At 54.3% G+C, this 10954-nt stretch overlaps 1 protein-coding gene across 1 annotated transcript in view; it reads left to right on the forward strand.

The window, feature by feature from the left end:
- Positions 1–8177: 8177 nt before the first annotated feature.
- DLK2 (delta like non-canonical Notch ligand 2) overlaps positions 8178–10954 on the forward strand; it is an 11757-nt gene continuing 8980 nt past the window's right edge. The window contains exon 1 of the mRNA XM_009283772.2: positions 8178–8250. Coding sequence (XP_009282047.2) covers positions 8178–8250 — 73 coding nt within the window. The remainder of the gene's footprint in view (positions 8251–10954) is intronic.

Genomic DNA, 10954 nt, shown 5'->3' on the forward strand with positions numbered 1-10954 from the left:
GTGGTAGCAAGCGGCGGGTGGCAGCTTCGGGCAGGTCCGCGTTTGTCTGGGAAAGCTTTGCCAGGCTGCCTGGGCTCCTTCCCCGACAGGCCCCGTGGAGAGGGCTCCCCCCGTGCTCCCCAGTAAGAGGAGGTTCCCGTGAGGCCTTTGCACAGCTCTGCCTGTGGGGACGCTTGGGGACACGGTCACGCCACGCGGTTATGTGTGGACGTTCATGTTCAATAAATCTCCCTGATGAGACAAGCCGGCTCAAAAAGTGCCACCGAGGGCTGGGCTCCTTCCCCGACAGGCCCCGTGGAGAGGGCTCCCCCCGTGCTCCCCAGTAAGAGGAGGTTCCCGTGAGGCCTTTGCACAGCTCTGCCTGTGGGGACGCTTGGGGACACGGTCACGCCACGCGGTTATGTGTGGACGTTCATGTTCAATAAATCTCCCTGATGAGACAAGCCGGCTCAAAAAGTGCCACCGAGGGCATGGCGCAGGGACAGTCCAACAAACCGGAACCCATGTGCCCTCAGGTAGGAAACTGGCAGGGTTGAGATGTCTTCGTATGTATTTAGGGACACGGGATGGGCTGACAGGCTGTTAGCTGCCTTTCGCTGCATGGCTCTGGCAGACGCCTCTCGCCTGGCTGGGGAAGGGTGCGGAACCTGCCCCTGCTCCTGCCCCTGCGTTTGCTTCTGGAGGCTCCAACGGAGCAGCCGGGCTGCAGCCCTTGATCACCTCATAGGCTACTTCTGAGGTTACACGGTTGTCCCGTACCAGAGCAGACCTTGAAAAGAGGCAGCTCAACCTCTGAGCTGATGAAGATGACAGAAAAACAGTAGTATAGGCGGGTTACGGCAATTAGAGCCTGTGGGTGTGCTCAGGACCCCAAGGTGGGCTCACAGTAACTGCAGGTGATCTGCCCTCTTCAGGTCTTTGCCAGCCAGGACAATTCACCGGGAGGCAGCGTCCAGGATCAGCTCCTTCCCTTTGTTACGTTCCTCAGTCCCTGAGAAACACCCTGACACTCTGAGGCATATCACAGCCTGTCACTAGGGAAGTATAACCCCATCCGTGGGGCCAGGTGGAGAAGCAGGGAGAGGGGGAGAGCAGTGAATGGGAAAATCCACCTAAACCCCCCAAGGACAACTGCCTGCTTCTTAAAGGAGAGGGGCTGAGGACAGTGTGTACCAGTCAAAGGTGGACAAGAGCTAGTCAAACCTGGACACAACTTAGGTAATGCACTTTGGTCTTTATTTGCAAAATCATCCACTCTATTGTTCTAGCCTTGGGACTTCAAGAAGTCAATACATTTTAATTTTGAACCAAATCACCCCATTTAGCTCTCTCTCAAATCACCCCCTGAGCTCACGCAGGTACTTTGTCCATTGCCTCTCACGCCTAGTGCATAGCCTTACTCACCCCCCACCCCCCTTCCCTATTATCGTTTCTTTTACAAACATTTCTTGAGTTCATATTCACGTGGCAAATAATGGAGCTTAGTCCAGAGGAAATTTGTGTGGTCGAGAAAAGTCCTGACAATATTTGGAAGATGTTCCTCAATGTACTCCATTTACGAAGCCTTCAGATTTGCATTCAGGTAGTACCAGGCCCGCAGCGCTGCAAACTCTGCCCAAATGGTCCCTTCTCTTACACAATAAAAGACAGGTGCTCAGCAGGACCCCGCTTCCATGACCTTGGGAATATTGTGCAAAAACGTCTGCTGCGCACCCAGCAAGTGCCGTCTGCACCATGCCACGCGTCAGCCAGGGATATTTCAAGAAAGCCTTTGGTACTTGTGCCCCTATAAATTCTCCAAATCCTCCCTGTGCCGGAGTCAGATAACAAGCAGAAGGACAATGGCTCCAAGAATCCAGGCTGCCCATCTGCTCTGCACTTCCAGATTCTTGCTTCCACAGCGCCAGCTGATGAAATTTTCATAGCTGATGAGGTTTCTCATTTCCACTGGGCCTTGCTGCCTTGGAGCCTTCACAGTTGTGGTCTGTTCAGGTTTCCATGGGTGCACACTGATGGCAGCAATGATTAGAGTCCTTTGCTTTCTTTTGGTGACCTTTCAGAGTAGGATCTCCAAGGTTTTTGCAAGTCTAGGTGAAAGAAGCCCTGCAAGAAGGAGAGAGCTTGATTTTCAGATGGTCTCGGCATTTACTGCTTCCATTAAACTTAACTCTTCTCAAAATCAGATCCCAAGGTCAGACAGCCACAGGGAGCCAGGAACTGAACTCGGGATGCCTGAACACCAGTCACCTGCTCTGAGCACTGAAAAACACTCTTTCCTCAGATCCCAAAGGCCTTGATTCCCAATCCCTCTCCCTCTCTCTCCACCCTGCCTTTTCCCGTATCCGGTATGCTTGTAAGCTGGACTCACCACTGCCCTGAGCCCAGAGATGTGGCATGATGCGGAAGCATGACGTTAGGTTACATTATATTCATTTATATAACACCATTAATACCAAAGTGCTGCTCCCAGCTAGAGCCAGTTGCTCACTAAAGCCTCTGAAGTTCAATTAACAAGCACCAGGTAATCTAACACTTGACTCCCGATAATCCTTTTATTTTAAGGGGCCTCTGGCGGATGTAAAGCCCTCGGCAAACAGTCCTGGAAGTACATTTGAGATTCTCTCAAATACCAGCTGAATTTATGACCCTTAGCGAAGAGCAGGGAGGAATCTCTTCAAAATACTTTCCAGTTGGCAGCACTTTATATAGACCCCTGTAACTGTATAAAAGGAACCCCTGGAGGGGCAGGTGCCACCCCGTGGAGGGACAAATCCCTCTAAAGTGCCTACAGTCTTGGCTGGTGAAGAAGTAGATGCCGGAAGTAATGTCTCCCCACCAGAAGAAGGCAGTGCAGGCTTGGTCCTCTCAAGTTCTCCACCAACCCAGGTCAAGCTGGGAAGACGACGGGTGCCAGACCACCCTTTGGTAGCTGGTTTGGAGGCTATCACCTGCCTGAGAGTTGCATGAAGACCCATTTCCTCCTGCTTCGATGCTGCAGTCCTGAAGGGACTCTTAAGAAACACTCGCCTCCTCTGCTAGTTCTCTGACTCCAGCTGTCTGAAGAAGCTGCACAGAGGATTCCCCACTAGACCTCAGATGGGAAACCGTCAGAGGCGGAAGAGGTTTCATGGATGGGTTGAGCCCACCAAAACCAAAAAAAAACCAAGACATATTTTGAGCAGAGCTTGCACTCTGGGATATGCCAGTACAAAAGGAGCCCAGCACCCAAAACCAACAGCATCTCAGGAACAGTAAGAACAGCGAAGTACAGCCAGCCTGGGACAGCCAAACAAGTCTGTGGATGCAGAATTGGACGGCCAAACATATCCTGCCAGTATGCCTGGAGCATGCACCTACCAGAAAAATACAACCCACCAGTAAAACAGTTGCTAACAACACCCGTGTGTATAATTCAGTCCATCCTGCTACATAAGACTGAGGGTTGGGGCTCAGTTTTAACATGAGGACGTAACCCTCAAAAAACTCCTGGAGATTTTTCACAGGCAAACACTTTGCTGTCAGGATCCCCAGCAGCAGCAGCTGAAGAACAGAACTGTGCTGACCCATCCCAACCCAAAGTGCTTTTTGTCTTATGGGACTGCCTAAAGGCACCCATCACGGTTGGGATGTAATTGTGCTGGGCACTGCACAGAAAGACAAGCAGACACAATATCCTGCCCCCGAGGCTTGAACCTCTGAATCCCTTGAATCTCTCTCAAAGCATCTCTGCCAATACAGAATGGAGGGTGAAGGCAGAACTGGAGAACGATGACAGAAAACTACCGTCGCAGTACCCTGGCGCTTGGCACGCCTCAGTGGTTTCATGCCATCATAGAGTTTGAGCAGAGAGGGATGCACAGCTCACACTGGTATTTCAAACGTATGTAGGGGCACTTTCCCCTGACCTGTATACCTGACAAATACATTGCACATCAACACTTCCCCATTACAATTGCTGCCTATGCATGTTTCATATATTTATAAATGCATATGTATAAAAATAAAATAAATAAAATAGATATCAGTGACCCCTACTGGCCATTTCTAACTAGCCATAAAATAGTGCAGCAACAGCTGGGTCTCGCCTCTTGCCCTGTCCCTAGTGCAGTCTTTCATCGTGGGGCAGGGAGCGCAGAGCCTGGCAGCAGTGGATTTGTACTCTCTGCACTCGCCTTGTGCCAGTTGCATCACTTCCAGGGGCAGGCAGCAGAAATCAGGGTCTTCTGGCCTGAAGTAGTTGACTGTGGCATCCCCCTCATCCCTCTGCTCACCACCAGCTCCATGCCACGTTCACCTGGTGAACCAGTCCCAGCTCTTGCACTGAGCCCTGCACAGGTGCCTCTAACTCTTATCCAGGGCTCTGCAAGGGACCAGGTACCAGGCTGTGACATTATACAGGGTATTCTACCAGAAAAAGCCTGTTCCCAGCTGGGACCCACGCCATGGTTACCACTGCTTCCTAGGGTGAACTCCCCACGGGAGGAGCTGCCCCAGCACTGCACAGTTTCTCCTCCCGCAGCCTCACCCGAGCCCCGCCAACGCTCCCTGTAAAGCCTTTGCCCCAACGGGTGCTAAATCCAGCATGGGTGCTGCCGTGCAGCAGAGACTGAAGGGCAGTCATCCTCCCATGCCAGCAATTTAGCCTGGTGAAGGAGTGGAAGGAAACAGCACGTGTGCCTGAGGGGCAAGACAGCTGCTCCCAATGCAAGGCAAAACCCCACAGGAAGCAAAGGCTGGAGTCCCGAGCCTCAGACCAAGACTCGAGGGGCTCTGCCTCCCTTCCCCTTTGTCAAAACTTGTTTAGCTTGTCATGCTAATAAAGTGTTTGAAATGAACCGAGTTAAAAGTATGTGGAGAGGAAGGGGGGGGATATCTCTCTCACAGGAGCACGCGGGGAGGTGTCGGAGGGGTTAGGCGTGACGCTGGCTCTCCGCTGCGTATACAGGCAGATGGGGCTTCGTCCGGGTTTGGGGCTGAGCGCTCACCCGCACACGAGGGGAGGTGGCTGCACGCCGGGGTGTCGGGGGTGGCACTTCACTAGGGTGCACAAATGGGGAGGAAAGAGCTCATCCCACAAGCTCTCTGAGGGCAGACCAGGGACTCGCAGGCTTTTTCAGGCAGAGGCACATGGCTGTGTGTCGTCTCCTGAGGAGCCAGCCCTTCTGCGTGCCTAGCACGCGTCTCCAGCTCACAGAGACCTTTTTTTTGTGAAATCTGCAGCATTGGTCTCCCTGCGCAGCTCTCGTTGTTTATAGGGATGGGTCCAGGCAGGCCAGGGAGGAATTACCTTTCCCTAGGACACGCTTGGTTCTTGGCTGAGCACACTGCTTCCCTGCTTCACATGAGCTGCTGAAGGCCAAGGAGCCAGTCAGTCTGCAATTAGCCTCCCCCCCAACACTCGTCCACATCCCCTGAGGCTGGTAATTACGGACTCCCCTCCTCTGCACCCAGGGTTCAAGCCTTTCTAAGCACAGGCCATAGTTTCGTGAAATGACCTTGAAATTCACTGCAACAGGCTCTCCTGCCAGGTTTCGCTGCAAATGCCAAGATATGCCAGCCTCTGTAAATACCCAGGAGCAAGCTCAGAGGCAAGCACTGAGGAAGCTCAAAATATTTGCTTCAAGACACTCCTGTTAAACGCTTGCGCGCTCCCGGTGAGATTAAGAGGTTTCATTGCTAGAGCTGCCAGCTGGAAAGGGAAAGGGAGAGGACATGGCTGGAGGTAGGCTTCAAGGCACCCACGGGTGTGTGCCAGCAAAGGGAAAGCCTGGCAGACATCTCCTTCCCACTCCGGTCCTTCCAGATCTCCTCCCGGCAGTGGAGGCAGGCGGGGGGAACGGGTACACCCCCTGAAGTCTGTGCCCTTGGGAGAGCTGTCACACACACGTGCAGAGGGAATTCAGAAATCACAGGGCAAAACAAAATCCTACACCTTCGCAATGAACTCATGGGGGTTTTTTGAAGGGGGATGACTCAGTCTTTTGAGCTGTGGGGGCTCAAGGTAAGACATCTTTTCTCTAGCTGCCCTCTATATATACCTCCATCTCTTTTCCTCCCTCTTCAAGTCTAACTCCTTTTGCCTCCAGGATTTCATCTGTTTTGTTTTTTGGTTTTTTCCCCAGTGGCTCTGTCCTGTCTTGGGTAGAAGTACTGAGGGTGGACTGAGGGAATCCGTATCTCAAAATAACGTGTCACTTAAGCTTACTTCTCCAGCTCCTCACAGCAGGTTTGGAGGCTGCCAGGTACTGAGCTCAAGTCCATTACAATGACACACGCGCTCTCCTACACTCAGAGGATCTGTTTTAGTGGAGCAACCCAGCAGACAGTCAGATATTAGCTAGTCCCAACAGAGCAGCTGTCTGGAGGCCAGTGCAGGGTTCAGACCCCTGTCAGGAAGCAGCAGCCCTGATGATGAGGGACTCCCTGCAGCTGGCTTGGAGCAGAGGAGAGGCTAGCTGGCGGTCAGAGGCTTGGACGGAGGCTGACACTTGGCTCTGAACACCTGGGAATCACCTCTCCAGGACATCTCACAGGCACCACCGGAGCATCCATATAGTCCATCCCCCCTTGGCCTTGGTGATGGGAAATGTATGCTGGGCAGTGGGCATGTGTGGATGGTGCCTCCTCATGCCCAGCATCCTTCCTCTCCCAGGGCCAGGTCCGCACGGCTCAGGGGAAGGTACAAGCATTTCTCTGAGCAAAATTACTGAAGAACCTGCCCTCGTGGAAAGCTGCTCTTTACCCCATGGCCTGGAGCTCATCTTCAGTGCCCTGGAGTAGGGGGTTTTATAGCTCTCTGGAGTTCATTTCTATTTATTCTCGCTATCTATATAAATGTCTAGTTATTTTTTAAATGAATGCCTTTTCTTGTTACCCAGTGGCAACGAGTTCCCCAGATCATCAATGTTTAGGATCAAGGCGATCCTTCCTGTTGTTTGTTTTGACTGCACTTGTTTCTGATTTTGCTGGGTGTCCTGGCAGGCCACAAAGGATGCAAATAAAAGAGGCTCGTGCTGATCCTAGGCAGTGTTCCCAGGGACTCCAGGGTCACAGGGAATGTGACACTGGGCTTGGGCAACATTCCTGGAGGCTTTTGGAAAACACAAAATACATTCCGGGGTAGCCCAAGGTGGCTACCCTTAATGCAGTACTGACACGGAGGAGGGTGAATCCCGGGGCAGCTCCCATATGCTGAGGCACCCCCTGCAGAGCCACCAGACTAAGGGAATTAGGTACTTCCCTCCCCTGTGCCATTTCTGGTGGCCTCAGCTACCAGACCTAGGAAGGTCTGAAGGGCTTTTGGAGGCTGAACTGCACTTTTGCCACCAGAGAGCAATACGTAGGGCAGGGTGACACAGGATGGATTCACCAAGACCACAGCTTGGCCTTTTCTCTATCATTCCCCAGATCTGCCCCAGTCCCACTGTTGTATGCATTGCTCTCTGTTGACCCAGCCACACTCCGCAGGGCGGCAGATCATCGAGACGGTGCAAATTGGGAGGGAAGAGCCAGGAGGTTTTCCACCTTCGACCTTCACCCTCTCCCTGCTTCTCTTTCACCCACCCCCTCCACTTCCCCACTGCAGGCACAAACACCTACTGCCCATGGAAGCTATTTCTAAGCAATCCCGGGCATCTGGGGAATGAGGCTCTGAACAAATATCGGAGCGTGTGTGTGCAGTGAGTGCACACGCACACACACACATACGCACAGCCACGGTGCTGCCGCAGAGTCAAATATAGACCTTGGGGAAGGGGGAACAATGGCTGGGGTTGGGTTACATGGCTGCAGGGCCAGCGAGCTGCTGATGTTTGTTGTGGGCTGGGGTGGAATGGGAAAAGCAAGGGGGGTGGGATGGGGGAGAACATTTGTTTTAACCCAGGGACCCCGGTCTGGTGCCGTGCGTAAGACGGAGAGGGTCACCCAGAGCGGGAGCTGCGGGAGAGGATGATCATTTGAGTTGGCAGCTCGGAGGTGTTTGCCGTCTTTCTCCAGCTGGTTTGTGCTGCTCTTCTGCCTCCCTCAAAGGATTAGAGTGGGCAGGAAAGGGTGAGTTTCTCCAGGCTTCTGCACAGGGAAGAGTTTCTTTCTCTCCTTGCTCCGGGGAAGGCTCCTCGGTGAAGGAGAAGAGGCGACATCACCTGTTCCCTCAGCCCAGCATCCACTCCTTGCCCCTGATGTCCAGCTGCCTCCAAGGTGCAGGTTCCAGACGCTGGAAGAAAGGGAAGCAGCTCCAGCTGGTTTTGACAGGTAATTCCTCCCTCCGGCTGGGAGTGGTGATGGTGTGTTGGAAGGACAGCAGGGGAGGGAGCCTGCGGCTGGCATGCATCCGAGGGGGAGACTGTGGCAACAGGTCGTTCCTGTTCCCACTCCATGTCCCTGCTTTGTGGGATTTCCTTCACCAGAGGGAAAAGCAGTGGAGGGACTCTTATGGCTAGGAAAAAATCCTTCCTAATTCTGACCCAGCAGCTGTTCCATCCGAGACGCCTCTAGGGATGGCATGGCAGGGATGAGAGCCCAGTAGAGCAGGGTCTAAGCCAAGTGCAGGAATCCCCTCCTCAACGCCCATTTCTTGGGTCTGCAAATAGAGCTGCTCTGCTTGAATCACCCTGGGCAGCCCAGGGACTGCCAGAGCAAGCCTGGGACTCGGGAGTGTGCCTGGGGACGGGACAGGAGCCCTTCAGTTATGAGGAAGGAGCGCACCCAAGGTCCACAGTGCTTGGGGTTCCCTTCTGGTCCCTTCCCCCTCCTCTGTACCCACCTTTTTTACTCCCACCCATCCCTGCCTGCTTCTGTCTGTGATACTCGCATGCAAAACCAAACCTCAAACCCCAAAACCCATTTCCTCAAATACGCCCATTTCCCACCCTCTGAAATCCCACCCTAGTTTCTGTTCTCCATTCCCCTGCCTTGGCATTCAGATCTCCAGCAACCAACTTCAACTCCTCAGCCTGGGTGGCCCTCACTCCGCGTCACAGCTCTCACCACCGAGAGAAGCAGCACGGGGAGAGCCACGTGTCCTGCTGCGCTGACTGCAACCTAACCCCATCTCCCTCTCCCACAGCGCTCGTGTTGTGGACACAGATACTTATGGATATCAATGTGCGCAGGGACCACTCTGCAAGTGCCCTCCTACCTGCCCGTTCAAATGCACACACAGCATCCAGAGGGTTTTCTTAGGTGCGTTTAATCAAGTGAAGTTTAAGAGCACCTAGGCATGGTTGTGCAATGGCGTTGCAGCACAGCGTGGTCAGGACTGGGGCAGATCCCAGCAGAGGAGTGCGAGAGCAGGTGAGGGATGTTGCAGGAGGTGGTGTTGTATCTGAGACAGTCGGTGTAGGCAGTAGGATTTTAGGAGGAGGTGAAGGTGAGGCTGAGCAGCCTACACTCAATGTTGGAGGTGCCACCAGTAAAAACTTGGCCTCCAACCATGACTGGCAGAGCAAAGAGTGCAAGGTAGAGTGTTGCGGGGGTCAGAGGAGAAAGATGGATCCTCCCAGGTCCTAGAGCAGCAGTGACTGAAGGAGAGGCTGTTTGGTTTTTAACCGGGTACCAGGAGCTGTGCCCTCCAGCCTCCCCCTCTCCCTTTTGCTGTAAGCCCCAGATATGGTGTGAACCAGGGCTCAGAAGCAGGCTGAGCTGGACGTGAAGGATCAGGGGATGAGAATGGATGGAGAACCACAGGAAGTATCTCAGAACAGAGCTGGTGCACACCTGTCCCATAAATACCCGAGGAGCTGACAGAGCAGCCTGAGCAGCAGGAGGTGTGGACCTCTCTGGCCCTCGGGGACCTTGGAGCAGTTAGGTGGGGTGACAGAGACAGGAGGAGGCAGGCAAGGAAAGGAACAGTGCTCCTGGCCGACAGGGGAGCAGGAAAGAGGCAGGAAGGAAGCAGCTCCTGCGGCGGTGGGCAGGGTGGGAGGCTCCCATGTTATTGCTCAGTAGGGTTGTGTTGTCCAGACCTGCCGAGGATGGAGCAAGCAGGGGCCCAGAGAGCTGGGCTTTGATGGGGCTGCTGGCTGCTGGGCTGTCCCCGGGGCGCTAGGGTCTGCAGTGCCACCCATGGCTACCACAGGGTGCGTGGTGCTAACAGGGCTGTCAGGAGCTGCAGAGGGCTGGGGGGACTGGAGAAGGTGAGAGCAGGGATGGGGTGAGCTTTGTCTGGTGAGATGAGATGGGATGTGGAAGCATCCATGCAAGTGCCAGTAGGATCTTGTTCTTCCTTCCTGGTGGAAAACAGCAAAACTCATGGGGCGCAGGGGTAGAAGAGGGCTGCCTGAGGTGAACTTGTAATCTAATTAAGGATTGCTAGGACCTTTGAAGGTGACAGATACGATCTTGCCAAGTAGCAGAAAGGCCATGCAAGGTGAGGAGGAGAGCGGGCAGCTGCTCCTCCTGAAGATGTGACGGCCCAGCCCCTCTCCCACGGTTGTCTTATCATTCACCAAGGCGCTGGCATCCACGGCTTGCGAGCAGCAGCAAGCAAAGTGCCAGGGACCACAGCTTTGCTGGATGGCTTCTTTCTTGTGGGGTGACCGCCCCACGTTGCACCTCTGCTTTAAGGATGGGGCTTCTTAACCCTACGATTTGCCAGTGGAGGTGTGTTAGTGGCCCCTGAAGCCGGCAGGGAGGGGCTGCAGGAGGCGTTTTCACTTATTTTGGATAATCTGAGCGAAGTGAGGGCTCAGATCATCCCGCACCTATTTCTGAGAGCGGAACCGGGCTGCGAGGTGGAGGTGTCCCGCGGGAGGCCGGCAGCAGCGGGCTGGAGCCCCTACCCAAGAGTGTGTGTGCAACCGCGAGGGGGGCGAGCACTGCAGCCCCCCGAGTCCCAGCCGGAGGCCTCCCCAGCAGGGCCGCACCCCGAGGGGGCACCCCCCAGGCCGGGGCACCCCTCCATCCTCTGCGGGCCGGTCCTGGGGTACGGGACCGGTGACCCCTCGCAGACGCAAGC

This window comes from Aptenodytes forsteri, unplaced genomic scaffold (genome assembly GCF_000699145.1).
Source record: "Aptenodytes forsteri isolate BGI_AS27 unplaced genomic scaffold, ASM69914v1 Scaffold309, whole genome shotgun sequence".
Taxonomy (NCBI): domain Eukaryota; kingdom Metazoa; phylum Chordata; class Aves; order Sphenisciformes; family Spheniscidae; genus Aptenodytes; species Aptenodytes forsteri.